The sequence below is a fragment of the Xiphophorus hellerii genome, chromosome 2 (assembly GCF_003331165.1).
Source record: "Xiphophorus hellerii strain 12219 chromosome 2, Xiphophorus_hellerii-4.1, whole genome shotgun sequence".
Lineage (NCBI taxonomy): Eukaryota > Metazoa > Chordata > Actinopteri > Cyprinodontiformes > Poeciliidae > Xiphophorus > Xiphophorus hellerii.
Window position 1 is genome coordinate 30,567,716 of NC_045673.1, and position 20,871 is coordinate 30,588,586.

At 36.4% G+C, this 20,871-nt stretch overlaps 1 protein-coding gene and 1 long non-coding RNA gene across 2 annotated transcripts in view; one reads left to right on the top strand and one right to left on the bottom strand.

Annotated features, from left to right (window-relative positions):
• Window positions 1–20,087, bottom strand: part of ric8a (RIC8 guanine nucleotide exchange factor A) — a 28,391-nt gene extending 8,304 nt beyond the window's left edge. Inside the window, exons 1-6 of the mRNA XM_032546831.1 lie at window positions 19,773–20,087; window positions 16,210–16,257; window positions 13,539–13,746; window positions 2,012–2,166; window positions 1,847–1,927; window positions 1,292–1,391 (exon numbers count right to left, since the gene is read on the bottom strand). Coding sequence (XP_032402722.1) covers window positions 1,292–1,391; window positions 1,847–1,927; window positions 2,012–2,166; window positions 13,539–13,746; window positions 16,210–16,257; window positions 19,773–19,856 — 676 coding nt within the window. The 5' untranslated portion in view covers window positions 19,857–20,087. The remainder of the gene's footprint in view (window positions 1–1,291; window positions 1,392–1,846; window positions 1,928–2,011; window positions 2,167–13,538; window positions 13,747–16,209; window positions 16,258–19,772) is intronic.
• Window positions 3,051–4,295, top strand: LOC116708811 (uncharacterized). The gene is made up of 3 exons (XR_004336781.1): window positions 3,051–3,963; window positions 4,055–4,132; window positions 4,209–4,295. It is a non-coding gene; the product is annotated as an uncharacterized LOC116708811 (long non-coding RNA).
• Window positions 20,088–20,871: the final 784 nt, after the last annotated feature.

Genomic DNA, 20,871 nt, shown 5'->3' on the forward strand with positions numbered 1-20,871 from the left:
TCCTAGTTTGTTGTCTTCTGCTTTGTGACAAGTGGCAATAGGTTCATAGTGAGGTTAGCATCTGGAGAATTTCATCACCATAGGGACAAAGATTTTATGTCTAGATCTTGCTTCTGTGACACCTGAATTTTTCCCATTCAACATACTGGAAAATATAGTCTGGCATAAAATTGTGCTTGCACTCCTGGAAGAAGTTTCTCTTGGACGACATCTTGATCCCATTCTTCATAAATGGCAGTGTTCTTGTACGAATTGTGACTAATCTCACTAAGATGAGAAGCTATATAACCTAAAACAATGAACTGAATTGAGATAAAAAGCCTGGAATTTATGGTAGCAAACATCTTTTCTTCTCAAGATCAGTGATGTTTCAGATGTCCTAAACAATAGAAAGCAGAACTCATCTGTGAGGACAATGTAGGATGGACATCCATCTTCTTGTGTCTATCCTTGTTACTTAGCATCATATTTGTCAGTTCTTTGTGTTTTTCATGAAACCTTAGGCCAAAAGTTGTTATCTCCCTGTGTGTTTCGATTTACTAAAAGTCACTTTCTTCTGATGTTCAGTAAGCTCAGCATTTGCACTGCTGGCAACATGACTCTGTTCTATATACTCCTTAAATGTCTTTGCTGCAGCTGAACCTCCTTCAGTTGTTGAGGATCTAGGAATGTGCTCTTTTCAGCTGCAATATTCTAAGCAATGGTTCCTGCATGTGACATTTAATGTATACTGATGAACACTTTTCTGTGGAGGTAACCATTGCTAATACAAACACATCTGCTGCTTTTTATTTGCATAATCAGTCAGCTTCCATTTATGCTCTCAATATGACTATATTTGAATAAAGTCAGCTGGTTGTTTTTTGTCAGGGCAAATTTTTAAAGCCTGTAAGATGAAATGATTTAATATGAATCTGCTCAATAATCCAACAACTTTACCACAAAAACTGAAACCATGAAGGTTGCAAAAACAATATTTCATTATAGATCAAATCACATTTCTTCATCTTTCACCTCTCCTTCATACAGTGTTAGGGGGTCACAAATAGGGGATTCAGAAGGCACACAACTCTTAAAGAATTATGTGCATTTGAGCAAACACAGAATAAACATCTTTTCTCTATGAGTGTTCAGGGTTCAGGATCTTGTTCAGGTACAATTTCCTTAATTATGCTGAAACTGTAACTCATCTCTAAAACTGGTGTAGGTAATGGTACAAAAATACGAGTTTGGATGAGAGAATAAAAATAGCAAAAACACTTGTTTTCCAAGGCACTTGAAAAGCAGTTACCTAGGAGTTTGATTCCATGGAGCTCCTGGGCCAGCTGTGCCCTGACATCCACCCTCAGGGCAGTCAGCAGGAAGGTCAGTCGCAGGTCAAAGAAACGGACCTGGGCAGAAAAAGACAACTCACTAAACTTGTTTTCTTCTTAGAATAGAGCTGGTTGTGAAACTGGAAAAACGCTTAAGTTATGTCAAGTTTTTGTATGGAACATTGCAGAAACGAGGAAGTTCAAAGGGTTTTACAGCATGAAAACATAATACAGTAATTATGAAACAACCAATGAACATTACATTTTGTCAAATTACATCAAAGTCTTCTTGAATAATCATCATCAAATGTACGTCAAATATATTAATCAATGTTTGATTTATTATCAATCAAAAACAACAGGCCTTGAGTTAAAGGAACTCAGTGTTTTGGCTGGTTTGCAGAGCAGAACCAGAACCAGTCAGGAGTTTACAGGTTTAAAATGATCATATATTATATGACCTAAAAGCAAAATATTTTTATTTGAAATATATTACATTAAAATTGAAGCATGTATTTAATTTACTCCCTTACCTCAGGGTTCCAGGTGGGATGATTGCATTGCTTCAGTCTCTCTGCTACACCATCAATAAAGTGCAGATCAGCTGCTATGACCTGCCATCCATTCAACAAATGATAGTGAGCTTTTACAGGTTAAAATAAATAAATAAAACATCATTAAAAGTGCAGCAGACTGACCTGTGCTGTCTGACTGTGGAACAGGATGTTACAGATGGACTTGAGAGCCTCTATAATCACTTCTTGATCAGGGTTTTCTGAAGGAGGGGAGGATTCCTTTACCATCACACTGGAGTCCTCTGCTTCCTCTTTCCCATCCTTCTCCACAACAACCACTTCAAGAAAAAAATAGATCATAGACACAGGAAAGATACCACAAAAATATAAAAACATAATTAACTTCAGTCCTTTATCAAACTGTTACAGTTTTGTTCTTTTTAAAATTTTCAAAAAAGTGAAACATGGAAGTTGTTCACATTATGTTAATATTTCATTTCAAGTTAACACATAAAAATTGTGCTTGTTGTGTTTAATTAATTAATTCTAGTAAATTTAACATGATTTTGTCACATGTTTACCTAAATAAATTATTTTATTTTGTGTGAAAACAATCAAATTTAGTCAAGTGAATTAGCACACCAATACCTCTTTTGGCCATAAGGGGGCAGTAATGCAACAATAAAACTGCACGAACAGAAAACCCAGTTTAAACCGGATTAGTTTAGTTAGGCTTTGGCGAGCCTTTTTAACATAAATTCGGTTTCGTCTGACTGTCCGTAATTACATTCTAGATATCTAAAAATGCATTTTGACTAGACAACACTACATTTTGACTATCCGGAGTGGTAATCCATAATAGAAAAGCTGTGTAATTCAAGATATCTCTAATTCATTTAGAGATATGTACTGTAGCTTAAAAGGAATTCTGACTAGTCAAAATTACAATTTAAGATATCTCTAATTTAGTTTTGTCTAGTCATTATTTGCTTTTAAGATATATATAATTTACTTTTCACTAGTCAAAACTACATATTTCCTATCCAAAAATAAATTTAAGATATCTTGAATTATGTTGTCATTCGAGATATCTTCAATTAGAATGATGACTAGTCAAAACTACAATCGAGACATCTTGAATTTACTTTATGATTAGTCATAATTTAGTCATAATTTATGACTAATTTAATTAGTCATAAATGTGTATTTCAGATAGTCAGTAATTCATTGTAGATATCTTGAATTGAATCTCCATACAACTCTATGGTAAATCTGATGTCATTTCGACTAGTCAGAATGTAATTAGAGATATCTCAAATAGGTATTTTGTCTAGTCAAAGATATTAGAGATATTAGAGATATCTTAGATCGCTAAAACGTCTAGTCATAAGACAATTTGAGATATCTGGAATGTAAGGGCGGCAAAATCGAATTTATGTTGAAACGGCTTGCCAAAGTATGCCCTCTATGGCAAGCTGTTTTAGCATAAATTCGGTTTTGCCGCCCTTACATTCCAGACTTTTGCTTTTAACATCTCCATTTGGGTTTTAATTCACCACTTCATGATAATTTTACTCTTTCACCAGAGTCATCTGGCGGGCTGATGAGTTTAAACTTAAATGGCGTGTTCTGTGTTATTGTGTTTTACATTGCTTTGTCACCATTGATTATTCAGGTAATCCTGTGCATGAGGGGACAGAAACCAGGAGCTCCAAAATTAACCTGAATTGGAGCTTGTCTGAACTGAATAACTTTGTGTGTCAAAGCTACACACACATCAGCCTAAATCTGGTTGGCTTTGAACTGGCAAGATGTGGAAAAGGACGAAAGGTAAAAAAAAATTACAAGTGAATTCTGTGAGGGAGCTGAAGGAAAAGGTTGGCAAAAGCAGACTCTACATTCTACCACGAGCAGATGTGTCACAGGTATGATTGTTTTGTACACAAAAATAATTTCATGTAGTATGGTATATCCAGAGTAATATCTTCCACTATAATTTGAAATGTCTTGGCCATGTCTAGGAAACCTAAGCAATGTCCAGGAGTTTGTTTCCAAAACCCTCAACTGCACCAGAAGTACAGGATATCTCTCCAGAGGCTGAGAGTACCAACAGACAACATTTAGGGGAAGAGCAGGTCATTCATTTCAAGAACAATATATGCATTTTAGTTTTATATCTTATTTCTGATGTTGACTTTAACAATCTCTGTGCTGTATTCATAATAGACACTGCTAGATTGGCGATCTCTGCGGTCCCAGCAAGACGAAGAGTCTGAAGAGTCTTTGTTAGCAGACCAAGAAAAAGTGACTTAACATTTTTGTTATCATCATTTGTTGTTGCTGTTGTTGTTATTGTTACTCACTTTTTTTTTTCTACCAGGAAAGGAGAAAACAGTGTTACAAGACCTGGGAGGAAAGACGCATAAAAGTAAGAACTATTACATTGCTAGGATGATAGTGGTTTATGGATTACGCCTTCAACGACTGGCGGTATATAAAGAACCGTCAAGTGGACTGCTGTTGAAGTTCAAATATACGAATGGATTTATCAGAAAGAGAACTTTCAATGTGTCTGACCCAATTCTGGTAATGTGTTCATTCAGAGAATTTCAGTACCGTAACTGAAATTGTATTGCCCTTTTTTTAAAGGTCTTGTTTGACTTTGTCGGACAAGATGAAATGGCAAGTGAAATATTCAGTGTTCAATAAGCAACATCATCCACACCAATTGAGAGTACCTCATCAGGCTCACTTATGGATCTTGGCATAACTGTCATGTTCTGTGTTGTCTGTGTATTTATTTAGAGTTTTCCTTGTCCTTGAGTCTCTTCGTTGTCCTGTCTTCCCCTTAATTGTTCCCAGGTGTGTCTCGTTTCTGTGATTACCCTCCCGTGTATTTAATGCCACCTGTGTGTCTGCGTCTCGGTCGGGTCCTTGTCGTTACTTGCCGCCCTTGGCGTTTGTCGTGCCGTTCCTGTGTGCCCTGTCTACCTTTCGTCCCTCGTTAACCGGTTGCTACCGGCGTCGAGCCCTGGCTTTAGCTCGGCCGTGCTGCCCGGCTTTGGGACTGTTTTGGACTGTGTGTTGCCTTATTAAATTCATTATTCATCATACCTGGGTCTACAGCGTCTGCCTCACTACCATCTACACCGCATACCATGACAATAACAACATCTGCAACTCTGTACGTGCTTTGGATTTCAACTCTAGATATTCAGGTAAAGTAATTAAGTCCAAATTCCATACAGTGTCGTCTCAATATTTTTTTTTTTTTCCCCAAATGTTTCAAAATACCGCAACTAGACTTTTGATTGGATCCCAGAAACGAGAGCATATAAGCCAGTATCGGCTTCTCTGCATTGGCTACCAGTTCATTATCGGATTGATTTTAAGTCTTTTATTGGTTTTTAAAACTTTACATGGCCTAGCTCCAGCTCATCTTCAAGGCCTTCTTCACAACCATTCCAGTTCTAGAACACTTCGGTCAAATAATAAATTGCTCTTACATATTCCTTGGACCAGACTGAGTGACAGCGAATAGGAGCAGCATTCGCTGTCACTGCTCCTAATCTTTGGAACAACCTATCTTTTAACATTCGATCTGCCCATAGTCTGGAACACTTCATATCGCTCCTTAAAACTCATCTTTATTCTTTGGCTTTTTGTAAGGCCTGACATTGTAATTTACTTGTCTGTTTTAATTTGTGTTTTATTCTTATGTGTTTTTGTCTGAGCTTCATGAATACTGTACAGACCTTTGGTGTAATTAGTATCTGTTTTGAAAGTGCTTCATAAATAAAATTGACATGATTAGGTTTTTGTTTTATTTTGCTTAGGAAAGGTGTCCAGTTCAGGCGAATGGAGTGCTGGAGCAGTCACTGTCTTCTGTCCGAAGTCTACAGACATTGCTTTCTGACCAAGCACTGACATCTTTGTCAGCCCAGTCACCACTGGCCCCAACATCTCCTCAAGTCCTGTCGGCCATGTTCACCTCCCCAGAAACATCAACTTCGTTCTCCTCCCGGGCAACTGTGTCCCAGCTCTATACTCAAGTACAACCAATTTTGCCGTCTTCTGAAGTTTCTTTGGTTGCAACCTCAAGGCTGCCCCTCTCCTCCCACTCTAACCTGACTCCACAGGTGATGACCATTGAGGACCAGGCACCAGCTTCTCCATTTACTGAGCAACCTATAATTCTACTGGAAGACCAAGAAGAGCCACCAGAGTCTCTACAACAGAGACTCTGGTCTCTGAACTCCAGTCCTCAAGGGCCGCAGTCCTGCAACTTTTAGATGTGCCTCTGCTGCACCACACCTGAATAGAATGATTAGGCTCGAAGAACTGATCTACTCAAGGAGGAGGTAATTAAGCCATTTCCAGTGTTTTGTACCTGTGGTACATCTAAAAACTGCAGAACAGCGGCCCTTGAGGACTGGAGTTTGACACCCCTGCTCTACAACATCCACCAGAGTTGCCTTTGGATGAGTGAGTCAAAATTGCATATTCTGGCAGTGTCTTATGTAATTAATTATGACAGTTGCAAACCATTGTTTACTCCAACAATACACAATAAAATAGATTTTCTTTTTACAGAACAGATCTTCAGACTATATTAGCAAAACTATACAGCAAGGTTGATATGACTTTCTGTCCTACCAGCAACCAAATAAATGTGTGCAGGGACAGGATTTTAGAATGTAACCTGCATGCCTCCAGAAGACGGCGTTTTGATCCAGCAGCAAAACTGTATGTTATTTTTGTGGATGAAGAGGACAACGCTGAAGGGGCAGTTGATGAAGGTGGTCCCACACGAGAGCATCTAAGACTGTTAATGAGGGCCATTCATCAATCTAATGTCTTTGAGGGGCATGGAATGACCGCCATCTTAGCTTTGGACACTAGTGGTCAGTATTCCCCCCCCCAATTCTTAAGGATGAAAAATTGTCAAGTAACATTTTTTTTCTTTAGCGCTGGAGTCAAAAATGTACAACTGTATTGGAAAAATGATATCAGTCTGTTTGGTGCATGGAGGCATTGGACCACATTTCTTCTCTCAAAGGCTGTATGACCACATTTGTGGCACATTGCCTCACCCTACCCTGGTTGAGGAAGTTGTTAACCATTCATTCAGACAGCAGTTGATCAAAGTTAGTAGCAATTTTAAGCATTTTGGATATTGATCATAAGCTTAAATTCAGTTTCACAGCATTTCTTTTCTTTTTAGATTCAGGATACAAACACAATCGTGGAGTCAAACGAAGCCATTATGCAGGCAGCAGATACCCTGAGCATTGTTGGAGCATTAAGGCGTGTAACTACTCTGGAAGAGAGGGACTCCCTTGTGCAATCTGCTGCAGACTTCTCTGTAAATGGCCAAGTGTGCACTGCATTGCAACAGTAAGCAAGATCCTAATTTTTTCTATTAGAAATTTTGTTGGATTCTAAAAGTAAGACCATATTCTCATTTCTTAAAGGTTTGTGGAAGATTTGAAGACTGTTAATGTGCTAGATGAGATTCAGGAAAACCCTGCAGTCTTTCATGAATTGTTTGTCGGTGAGGAGAAGCCACTCTTGGCACGGGACCTGTACACACTTTTCCAAGTGTGTTTTTCTGTGCAAGGCAGCAACAAAAGGAGGATAGAAAATCAAACCATATGCTACTGGAGAGACTGATTGGTGGATATTGAAGGTACAATTATTGTGATACTGTAAGCACAACCGGTATCAATTACATTTTGTGACCGACTTATTACCACTGTCCAAAAAGAAGTAATCATAGTTTGAGTGTAGAGGAAGACTTTCTAAATGACTAGTGACAGGACCAAAAACAGTTAAATTACTAGAAAAATCTATTTCCTGGAAAGTCTTTTTGTTAAGCTGCCATAGAAATTGTCTGTCTTTTACCAGTGAATATATATTGGGTAATTTGTTGCATAAATGCATACTTTTACATACTACGTATTTACAGTGATCATGCTTAGTCATGGTTCGTCTTCAAAATGTTTGATTTATATTTACTAACAAGAAATGCATTGTCATCACCAATATAACAAGATTGAGGAGGAACAAGGACAGACATTTAACACATTTTCTTCCATGTCTTTAAGAGTACATACTGGATACCTTATAACAAAGGTCATAATTTCAACATTTTGTCTTTCAGAAGGAGAATGCAGTCCCATTATCCTTGAAATGATACTGGAGTTCGCTTCGGGAGCATCCATGGTGCTTCCACTGGGCTTTCCCCATCGTCCACAAATTGAATTCCTCCATGAGGCTAACAAAGTCTTCCCAGAAGCAAATACTTGCCTATATTACTCCGCCTTCCTGTACACCCAGATTACATGACAGACGGAGTGCTGCATGTAATCTTTGGCCTTTGGTGTTGCATAATCAGCTAATAAGTGTAATAAGCAGTTCTTTTAAAAAGGAGTTGGAATGCTTTGAAAAGTTAAGTGTTTTAAAGCAAGTTATAGTAAAGGCAATGTAATGGCCAAACTTGGAAAATATTCAAATGAAAATACAATATCTGCTTTTTTTTTTTTTTTTGCAAAGAATAGATGTCTTATTAACCATTTTTTGGTTTCACAATTTAAAGGTGTATGTTTGAGCCACACTGCAAAGACAAAAGGTCTTATTAAGTATTTTTGGAATACTTTCTAGTGCAAATATCTTAGTACACTAAAGATAAAACTAACTTGCATGTAACTTTTCATCAAGATATGAGCTTAATAATAATAATAATAATAATTCTTTAGTATTGTTGAAAAAGTAGTATTTACATTGTCATATTAATTTCACTTATAACTGGACATCTTTCCCTTGTTATAAGTGAAATAATCTGACAATGTAATAAGTCCTTCTTCATCGATATTAAGGAAAATGTGACTTAAAACAAGCTCATATCTTGATGAAAAGTTACATATATCTTACTTGTGTCTTATTTGAAGTGTAGAAAGATTTTTGCACTGAAACATTTTTGATAATTTTTTTTTTTTTTTTGCTGTGTAAATGGGCATTGTAGTTTAATCTTTTGTAATGATTGTTCTAGTTCATGTAATGAACACTGCTCATTTGGATTAAAAACAAAATCAAATTCTAAAGACACTCAAAAGGTCCAAAAGATGCATTAGAAAAGGGGGTTGGGATATACTAGTCATTTCTACATGAGCATGTTCAAAAGTAGAATTTTTATTGTTGTTTCCCTCTCCAGAATGTGTATTTAATTTGTCATGTCTTAACATTTTATAATTAAATTTGTAAGGTTGCCTACTCATGTCAATTCCGAGTTTTATTTGTAGTAATTGTATCTTTAGAACAATGCATTTGATCAAATGTTATTGATGTTTGTCACTCTGCACACAGTGACATGTACATCAATAAAGCATTTGCAACTTCTGCACAGCAGGTCTGGTATTTCTCCTTCAGCTCTGAAATATGATTGACTGCAAGATTAACTGACTGAAGTTGCTGCTGACTCAGCCTGGTTTGGGTTGGTTCTACAACTACACTAAGAACCTCTTCAGCATCAGTGGTTGGTAGTGGCCAAAGGCCAGGCTGTTGAGGAAGTTCTTCAAGAGTCTCTGGTGCGTTGGAATTTTCACCAAACACATTGTTAGTTGCTGTGCTGTTGGCACCCATGTTTGCCAACATCCGTTCAGTCCAGATTTGTGTTGGTCTTTTATTGTTTTCTGTACGCAAGGAATGGTGGTTCCATGCCTTTCTGAATTGTTCTAGTCGGCTTTGAATCTCAGGAAGAAAAACTATGTGAAGAGAAAGTTTGTGCACATTGTTGCTGGGATCCAAGAGGGCTGAATCTTCAAGGTTATAAAACGTGCTATAAAATGGTTCCAAAACATGTAAAAACACATCCCTCCAAAGATGCTCAATTCTCTGATTATGGATGGATTCCCCAGTTAGATGACGCCCACATTCAATGCCCTGAAGGAGGTTCATCACCAATCCCACTTGCACATTCTCGCCACCATGATCTGACCTCACTCTAGAAGGTAAGCCATAGAGGCCCATTGCCTTGAGAAAATGAAATAGCACTGTTGAGGCACAATTCAAGTGTGCTGCAGTTCAAGTAAGTAATTAAGCGAGAACATCCATCGATGCCACCATGGACCACAAAGGTAAGTGGATGTTCCATATTGAAGTTGAAGCCAGTCAGTGCAGCCTACCTTCCCCTGATTGGTACACCAAGTGCTTTGGACTTCTTATAAAGAAATTATGTTGAGCATCCAAAGATGTTAGCCATCCTCTTGACCGTGTGTCCTTGGGCCAAAAGAAAGTTGATCTGCTCTTTAATAATATGAATAGCTGGTCTACCTCGACCACCTAAAATAGAATAATATTCCAATGATGAATGCCTCATCCAATGCCTTATACATATGTTTCTGTCTGTCTTTTTATATCTGTCTATCCTCTAGATGTGTCCCTGTGTCTCCTAAGGGTGACACTATGCATTTCACACAATGTATAAATTTATTTTGATATACATAATTCCCTGTCGCAAATGCATGAACACAAAGCTTTAAACTTTTATAGACGCTGGAAAGCAACTTAAAGTGTGAATCAGACATGAACCGGGGGTGCGCTTTTATTTTCAGAGGAGCTAAAGGATGGGTGCATGTCAAAATCAAGAGCTGGCTGGCTTTACTATAATTTCCGAAGAGGCAGATAGCTTAACCACAGTATAAAACCTACATCTGGTTATTACTTGAACTGGCCCGGGGTGCGGAATATTCCCCATTTCCAGCTTGGACATGGGTCGATAGTAGCACTTTCAGCTCCCCTAAGCCGTTTTTGTGTGTGTCAGACAGTAAGAAAGTAAATCAGAAATTCTTTGCAAATTTCTTAAGCATTCTTCAAGTACACAATTTTCGCGCTCTCTGCATATCCCATACTGTAGAGTTCTTTCTATATCTATATATTTTCTTACAATTTTGTCCAAAACTGCCAGCGCCATTGAATGTTCAGGCAATTGTTTGGACAGCCCAGTACAGCCAAAGAGGGGCTTACACGCACGCAATCTTTTACTTCAGATATCTAAAGTTGTAATTCTGGCTAGTCATAATTACGTTCAAGATATCTTAAATTATAATTACGGATGTGTGACCCTTCCAATGACGAATCCAGTGACGTCATTTGAGGGTTTGCCTGTACAGGAATTTATATTATTCCTCTATGAAGGCTAATTTTCGTAAAATGCTTCAAGCCACAGTGCTTGATCGGCTCAAGGCGAACGTTTGGTGGACGTTGGTTTAATAATAAATAATAAAATCAGTAGCAACTAAATTTTTAACTCATGGTAGCCAATTTTATTAATCAGCTGTGATAACCAGGTAATTGAATACAGAATCCTAGTGCCAGTGGTGAGTACAAATGAATATTTAAATAGGATTTGGGGGTGAAAAATGTGTTCACTAGGGTGGCATGACATAAAATAAAGAACCACTGCTTATAAATCAATTTTTTTTAAATTTAATATATATGTGAGCTTTCTGTTTTTGGGACGTTTGTAACTCTTGAGTTTTTTTGTGCTTAAAAACTACTTTTAAGATTCTGCTAAATGTACTTCTATGCTTATCCTCTTTGCTAAGTATTTGTAGTTATTATCATAGGATTGTTGCTACTCAGCTGTTTCTCCTCTCTCCACAGAGGAATACTGAAGCCCTGACAGAGTGGCCATCGGGTTCTTCGTCACCTTCCTGACTTCTATCCCTGATCGCTCTGTTCAGACAGACAGCAGCTCAAGACTAGAGAGGTAGCTCCAACAGCGCTCCCCAACGTCAGGAGAAAACTGAAAGCCCGGTCGGTCCATCCACCCACAGCCCAGAAGACAGCCAACAACCAGCAAAGACATCTGCAGCACAACCTATTACAAGCTTACATCCAAGATAACTTGATATTTCTTGATTAACATCTACTCATAATTAGTTTTGTACAATTTCAAGTGTACTAAGATATTTGTTCTAGAAACTAGACAAATACTTGGTAAGATTTTGTGTTTTACAGTATATTTGCACTAGCAAAAGTAATTACAAAAAACTGCTTGATTTTACAATATAACAAGAGATGTAGTAATCCTGAAATAACATCTAGAGAATAGTTTGCTGTGATTATTTGAATATTATATTGAAGCTGAAATAGACATAACTGAATTTTGAGTTTGAGTGTAGCACTACTGTTTACCATTTTGATTATAGAGAAAATGTAGCTGGAAAATCTTTAGATGTGAGGGCATGATTACAATGATCCATCATTGTACATGTCTTAATATGGTAGATAATAGTTTCAGTTCACCATACTGGCAGAATGTAGATACATGATTGCATGGTTTTGTTTTGCATTTTTCAATCAATCAATCAAATTTTGTTTGTATAGCACATTTCAGCAGCAAGGCATTTCAAAGTGCTTTATATCATATCAAACACAAAAACACAATGCAACATAGAATCAACAATCAAAACATGACATTAAGTCAGGTTCCATCAATGAATTTGTAATTGATTACGTTTCAATACAATCCTAAACAAGTGGGATTTTAGTTGAGTTTGCGTCTATAAAAGGTTTGCCTGTTACACTCCTGCTGTGTTATATGGAACAAAATACTTATTGCTATTTTTATTCCCACTCACGCTCAATTTTCAGTTGAGTGAAGTGTATTTTTCTTTTCTGTTGTTGTTCTTTAAGGTCATTTTGATCATTTATCCTCAGTGGCTTAATCTTTCTGGCGTTTTGAGAACATAACAGTTCTTTCTGTTTTGTGTGTACTGTTATTTCACAACTATTGAGAGTAATTCCCACAGTATTAAGCAGCAAGTTTAAAAAATGGTGTAAATCAGTTCCAAGTCATGTAGTGTCGATACAACCAACAAGATGATCAAAAACATTATTATTGTGGGATTATTTTCAGAATGATTTAATGAAAGAAAATGTTTTTTAAATGCACTTTTAAGTTCCTAATTCACGGATGATAATTTAGATTAAAGCCAGTCATTGTCAAGTCGCGCGTGAATCCTCAGAATGTTATTACACCATGTTCTACATTAGCATTTACTGAAGTTTATACTGTGAATTGTCCTTTGAGATCCTATTTCTTTGACCTTGCCTAAGCAAGGTCAAAAAACATCAGGCCTAAGCCTGATGTTGTCAAATACAACATATTTGAAGTTGAAAGTTTGTTATTGTTTGTCAGTTTATGTTCTTGTCACTGTTAACTTGGTTAAAATAATGTAATGTGTAAGATTTCAGGTGTTAAATAAAGAACATAACAAAATTAAGTAAAGCCTACTTAATTCATTTGTGTGGAACCTGTTGACAAACTTGAATTTAGTTAACTAGAAAATAATTACTTAACTTAAAAAACATATTGGTTGATGGAAAGCTAATTTTATTTATTAAAGTAACATAATTTGTTCATGTTTAGTGAACAAATAAAACATAAGTTCACTGAAAGAGTGTTTGCTTTGTCAGACTAACACAAAAAGTTAAGTTAGTTCAACTTCCAGTTTGTCAGTCTAAAGTGATTTGAAGTAGTTGGGTTAATTCATTCATTTTATCTTAGTTACACATAAGTCATAATGTTAGATTGCTATGTCTGTTTTGCTTTCAACTAACATAATACAATTATGTGGAACCTGTCGACATAAAAAAATTATGTTAAGTCAATGATTCGTTTCTTTGAGTGTAGCAGAATAGTTACCTTTGCTCTCCTCCAATGGGCCTTGGGAAGGTGCAGCAAGATGGGCAATACCAGAATAGTGGGCAAGTGTGAGCATAGCTGAGCGGCTGATGAATGGATCCAAACATTGTTTGTCTCTGGTCAAGATTCGAACCGTCTCTAGACATGCCAGCAGACAGGATGGTTGCAACTCCCTGCTCAGGAAACTGAGCACCAGCTCCCCCAGACGCTGTTTCACAGACACAGTTAATAAAATTGGATGTTAGGAGCAGTAATTGGCCACAGAGATTTCATTCTTGTAGGTCAAAAGAAAAAATGGAAATGTAATCCTCATTGCAATGTAAAACTTCAAAAAGAAAAACAAAGTTAAACAAAATGCCGCAGTACCGTGAAAAAGTAATTTGCCATCATGTTATTACACATATGATTCAAGTTTTCACTTTTTATATCACACAAACCACATACTGTATATACAGTACAGACCAAAAGTTTGGACACACCTTCTAATTCAATGGGTTTTCTTTATTTTCATGACTATTTATAAGGCAAGAAATCCCACTTATTAACCTGACAGGGCACACCTATGAAGTGAAAACCATTTCAGGTGACTACCTCTTGAAGCTCATCAAGAAAATGCAGAGTGTGTGCAAAGCAGTAATCACAGCAAAAGGTTGCTACTTTGAAGAAACTAGAATATAAGGGGCTATTTTCAGTTGTTTTACACTTTTTTGTTTAGTGCATATTTCCACATGTGTTATTCATAGTTTTGATGCCTTCAGTGTGAATCTACAATGTCAATAGTCATGAAAATAAAGGAAACTCATTGAAGTAAAAGGTGTGTCCAAACTTTTGGTCTGTACTGTATATGAAGATATGAAGAAAAATATTATCAATATCTTTTCTTGTATTAAAAAATCTAGTTCTGCTCTAGTATAAACTTTAAAAAAACAATTAAAGCAGCAGCATGTAACTTTTGTGAAAAATATGTGAAAAACAATCAGAGCCTGGAGGAATGCCTTAGCACTGTCAATCAACTCATGTAAGCGCTGCTCAATATGCTAATGGAAGAGAAACAACTTACCATTCCAGGAAAACTGTTTACCTGCTGTCATCAGTGCCATTTTAACTAGCCTGAGTATTCTTGGCAGGTACCATTGTGGTGAACCAGCTATAGTGTAGCAAAGAGAACTAACATAATAGGGCCGAGGTTGTGAGAAACACATACACTATCATGACTCACAGTGCTAAGACCCTCTGGGAGCATTGGGAGGAGGCACAGGAGTTAGATTGTTTTATGGATTATCTGCCTCATACCATACTGATAGGGGCAGTTTAAAAAAATATATATGTGAAAAATAGATTTTGTTTACAAAAGTTACATACTGCAGCTTTGATAAATATTATTAAAAACTAATTACATTTATTTTCAAAGACTTATGGAAAGTGTGAAATAATGGATTACAGATAAAGTGTTACCAACAGTTACACCTTCTCAACAAGCATTATATTAATGTACAACACCTGTCAGTTTGTGAACTTTGTCACTTCTTCATCTTGTAAAAATAGTTAAATGGTGACCCCATTTATTAATGAATTTTAAAACATAACCTTTGTCAGGGATATTGTATTCTAATGAAAATTATTTAAATTGTTTTAAATAACCTGCTTCAGATCCTTAAACTAATCTTATTTACAGAAAACGACACCCTGACCAATCCAAAAACCAGGCAACTAAAGGAGAAACACAATCCAAACCAACCAACTGGCCCCTATTTTAAATCATGCGTGCTTTAACTATGACGAACCACTTTTTTTGTGGCCTGACTTCAATTTCACTAGCCACACCTAGGCATGATTATTGTCAAATCTATAGGATCAAGAAATAACTCAAGGAGTTATTTCTTGATCCTATAGATTAAGGAATCTGAATTAAGATTCCTTAATCTATAGGATCAAGTTTGTAGGATAAAAAATCTCAAAAAGCTACACGTGATGCTGCAATCTAAGGAAATCTAAGAACAGATAAAAAACAGAGACATGGACATCTACTGTATCTATCAAGATAGGGTTGTGAATACATTTCTAAGGTTTTGGGCCACGAGAGACCCTCAGTGAATATGATCCAGACAAAGGAAATATTTGGGCATATTGGGAAAAGCAGAATATAAATATTTGCATTTGTGGGAAGAGATACAGGTTGCTATGCACAACTGATTTTTGTCTATTGGTATTTTTACAAATGGTCCAAAATTATATCAATAAGGGTTTTTAGCCTGGTACATTTGCAGCCAGTGTACATTTAAAAAGGTTATTTTCTTTGCATAAACATAGGCTGCTCTGACAACTAACTGCAAAGTGTTAACAAATGTTAACAGGTAGATGACTCTAATTTACTCACAAAACAACTAATCACTATGTAGGTGACTTCTGAAGGCAATATGTTGAAGTTAAAGGTTCGTAGGTAACTTATGGACACTATCATTTCTTAATACCTTTTGTTGTTTTGCTTCCTAACTCACCAGCCAAGCAAACAAGAAAGAAAAAAGCAAATGACATAAAGACACAAAGCTTATCAGGTTTTCAGTTGTGTTGTTTTTGTAGGTTACATCCAGAAAACTTTGAATCCGTGTTGGACTCTTATAAACCGAAAAGCAAATAAATATAGAATTTATGTTGAAACTGTTACAAGTACCTTTCTCTCCTGACCTTCTTCTCTGTTGAATGTGAAGCACTGGCTCATCTGCAAAAAATGAAACGCGTTTCATTTAAAAAATGAAGGCACACAGGACAATTAACCACTGCTGAAGGTAGAAGATAAGTAGAAATCAATAATATATTAGAAACAAAGTCTCCAGTACCATTTTAAATTTGTTTCATGTTCTTGTTTTTCTCCATTAGCTTCATGAAACAATAGTGATGCTACACTGATTTCATGTCAAATTTCCATTTCCTTATACAATTAAAACATAAACAAACAAAACAAAAATTATGTCTGGGGCTCCTCAGGGCACCATTCTTGGGTATCTGCTTACAGAATGTCTAACCCTCTATAGCTCAGGTTAAAGAGAATTACATTATATTTATCTGTACTTATGTGGATGGACCACAACTTTGTAACTTTAAAACCATATTTTATTTCAGCAATAAATTTTGTTTGCCATTTTATTGGTTCGTCTGTCATATTATATACTGTAATATGTATTTTATGGGATTCTTTTTCTTACACTAATGTAAGTTTTACAAGTATTGTCTTACACTAAAGTGCTTTAAATCACCTGCCATCAATGTATTAGAAAATGCAATTTGAAGGAAACAGAGGAAAAACTGAACCTAGAGTAAATATATAACACACAGTTTAACTAATTTGGCAGAAGTTTCTTCACCTTTAAGCCCCTCAAACCTAAGAGCTCCTTATTGGAGTGGGATTTGGCTTGGCTGTGTGACTCTATTTGTGTAACTGTGAGTCTAATCCAATTGCTGTCAAGATCAACTCTCACACAGACGTTGGCTTATAGAACCACACCAAATAGCTCTCCTTGTTGATCAGCTGCACAGGTCCAGTGGAGTGTGCACCAACTTTGAAACTATCGATTTAGTCCAACAGGTAAAATATACTGTATCCATGTAGCCCACAGCAACTTTGACTTTATAGAGAACATCTGCTTAGTTGGGAATCTGTGATTATTTGTCTCGATTAAAATGCAGGCAGAGGAAGCAGAGCTTCAAGACACTGCTAAACAGATATGAAGACATGACTAATATGTGGCACAGTTGATAGCACTGCTGCTCTGCAACAAGAAGGTCCTGGTCCAAATGCCAGCATGGGCTCTTTTTGCATGACGTTTTCACATTCTCTCTGACAGGCTTAGAGGGTTATTGGCCACTTTAAATTGCCCTCAGTTTCAAGATGCCCGAAACGTTCGCTGGAGGTAGGAACCAGCACCCCTCCCAACCCCACAAGGGACAAGGGTGTAAGAAAATGGATGGATATAATTCCACACAGACTATTGTTTTCAAGCCTTTATTCCTGTTAATCATGATTTTTCACTTACAGCTAAGAAAAAAAAACATTTTTTAGGAAATTTAAATATATCAAATTAACAATAAAAAAAATACAAAATTATGGGCTTATGGAAATGCATGTTTATTACCTGCTTAAAAGTTGTTATTTTCAAACGGCACTTTTAATCTGACAAATAAGCCTCATCTGAACATGTATTCTAATTTACTGAGTTGTAATAATACTATACAAATTTGTATGCTGGTTAAATTAGTAAGCCATTTTCCCACGAGGTTTCGTCTTGTGTGTGACATATGCTCTGTTCTTCAAGGGCCAAAGTTGAATTAATTTAAATAATATTAGCACTGACACTGACACTGAAGTTTACAGCATGTGCATGGCTTCGAATTCAGTTAAGCATCCAGAAAGAAAGGTTTAATTTAAATGTAATTTGGTACAGATGCAGAGATGTATATGATTCAACTTGAAAGGATCTAGAATGTCTAGAATAAGGAGCAGAGGGAATAATTGAAAAGTAGTTCAGAAAGGAAAACCACAAATCTGGGATTTAACGAGTACGATAGGCTGTTGCATGATACTGTTAGGACCCTGAGATATTTTCAGGTTTATTGTTTTGTATTCCTTACTCTCTTTCTTTGATTAGATCAGCCTTGTTTCTGTTCTTAGTCCAGTTCTTCTTAGAGATTCTAGTTTGTTTCTTGTCTCTAGTTATTCTTTGCTATTTTAGTTTAATAATGTTTCTTAGATCTAGTTATTCTTTAGTATTAGATTTATTTTCCAGTCCCCTGTGTACTCTCCCTCGCCCCTTGTGTCACTTCCGCTATCTCTCTCCCCTCACACCTGCAACCTGGTAGCTCATCAACCCAGGTCTTTTGTTCCCTCATTCATCCTCACAGTATTTAAACCCTTCTCCTACTTACATCCCTTGCTGGTTCCTGCTGTTAAATCCTGCATATCCCATTACCTCCCTGTTGTTCCTGTTATTTTTGTTCCATTTTGGCTCCATGTGTTCTACATGTTTTGTTGTTTGTTTGTTTTTTTTTTCATTTTTTTAAGCAAGGCATCTTTTTCCATGTAGAAACAGCTTGTTCTACTAACAATCCACTCATCATGTTACTCCCTTATGCTTCCTCGTGCCAACAGAACCCACAAATATGACTTTTGTTAATGCTCCTTATCAGAGTGGGGTAATAACTAGTTGCATTTACTTTTTGGAAAAGTTTAGTTTAAGGGTATTTTCTCTAGGCACTTTAAATTGCCTTGTTGCTGAAAATGTGCTATATAAATAAAATTACCTTATCTTACGCTGTAGTTTTTATTTTTACTTGAGTAATTTTATTATGAAGTATTGCTTGCTACTTTCACTTGAGTAAGATTTCTGGGTCCTCTACCTTCACTGCATGAAGAACAAACATAATTTAACCAAAAGTTCACCAGACACACACCTGCAGTTTTTATTTCAGAGGATTTATATTGAAAGATATTGATTAGGAAAAATGTTTTTTTCGTTTGATTTTGCTATTTTATAATTATGATATTTATATTAATCATTTTGATCTTTGAAATACCTAAATTTACACTTAACTTTATATTTTGGTTCGTCTGATGAGATCGTTTTTAAATATGAAATGATCGATATTTTTTATCAGTACTTGTGTCGCCTTTTTACCATTTTTACTCTTAATTGAGTAATTTTTTGGACTTTTTACTTTTACTTTAATAAAAAGTAAAAGTAAAAAGTACTCAAGTACTCTATTGCTTGAGTACAATTTTTGTGTACTCTGCATATCTCAGCTCCTTATTGTAAAACAGTCCTAGGGCCTGTGTCTTACTGATTGGTAAATAATAGCACAATATATGAGGACAAGCCCACGAAGAAAGTAAAGGACTGCTGAACAAACTGGCCCTTGAACCTTCAACCTCATGTAAAAAAAAAAAAAAAAAAAAAAAGAAATAAAAAAACCCAGCGAATTACAAACCAAGTTGTGCTAACTTTGTAAAGTTGATTTTATGTGCTATGGTTTATTTCCGCTGATGGTCAGAAATGATCATTGGTGGAACTTTTGAAACTAGCTCAGAGTTGGGAAAGGAAAGGGAATTGCCCAGTCAAAAAGCCACTAACAAGCAAGCAAACATTGGAGATGAATAAGCCATGATCATCTGAACAGACAGAAAAGCAGACGGCCTGACATACTGCTGGGTGATGCCCTACTGCCAGCTGGACTTGTGTTTACCTCTTTATTGAAGCTCTGTAACACCGCCAGCGCCTTGTCTTGCTCTCCGGTCTCCATTTGCTCTATAATAACACGTAAATCCATGACGGTGTTGTGATGGAGAAAACGGCCGCTCGCTGCTTTGTCCTGGTCTCGCCGTCAGAGGAAGGATGCAGTCTGGCTTGATCTGTGAGGCTGAATGTTATATTCCACCCTACAGGCTGTCACCGCTGACCAATGACAGAATGATGTCAGTATCCCCGTATCCCTCAGAGCCGAGCAGAGACGATTACAAGGAATAGGATTTGCTCAAGTCAAGTGTTGCGTTTAATGTCCCTGGGATAAAAGAAAAATTGGCAATTTCAGCAATAGTTTATGATCCAGTTTAAATAAAAAAAGATTTATAAATCAAATATCAATCACTTCACCATATTCATGCGCTACATTGGTCTTAAATATCAATCTGTCTCTTAATTTTCACTAAACATAAACAATTTCACCAACAAGTAAGCGAATTTATTTTTTCACATATTTAAAAAAATACAAATATAGAATATAATACAAACACTTGACATATGTTCAAATGTTCAAAATACTCTGTTCTACAAAGATTTTTTTTAAGATTTACATTCTTCTTGATCGATTTGTAAAAAGTCAGTTTGTGCTTTATGTTAAGAAAGTCATCATTTAGTTGATGATGCGTGATTATCATCAAAGCCATCCGTGTCACTAACCAGCATAAAGAGCTTGATAAGAAAAAGAACAGCAGTTGGAGCCGTTTTCATACGTCGTTATGCATAGCCTATTACAATTTTAGCATTAATTCAAGCAAGCACAGATTTTTCCATAAATACTTCAAGTTACTTTTACACATCAATCCCAGTTACTAACCTTGTTCCCTCGTGGACTGAAGTTAACTTAAGTTGATTTCTATAATTTTTTTCTGTTTTGATGTTAGTTAACTTTTTCTGTGTATTGGGGGTTAACCTTTACAGGTAGAACTGCGTTCCGTTACCATAGATACGTTCACAAGAAAGTTACCAAAATAAAAGCATACATTCAACGGTAGTTAATAAACAGAGGTAGGTTACTCTGTTTAGTAAGCTACCTCTGTAGCTTA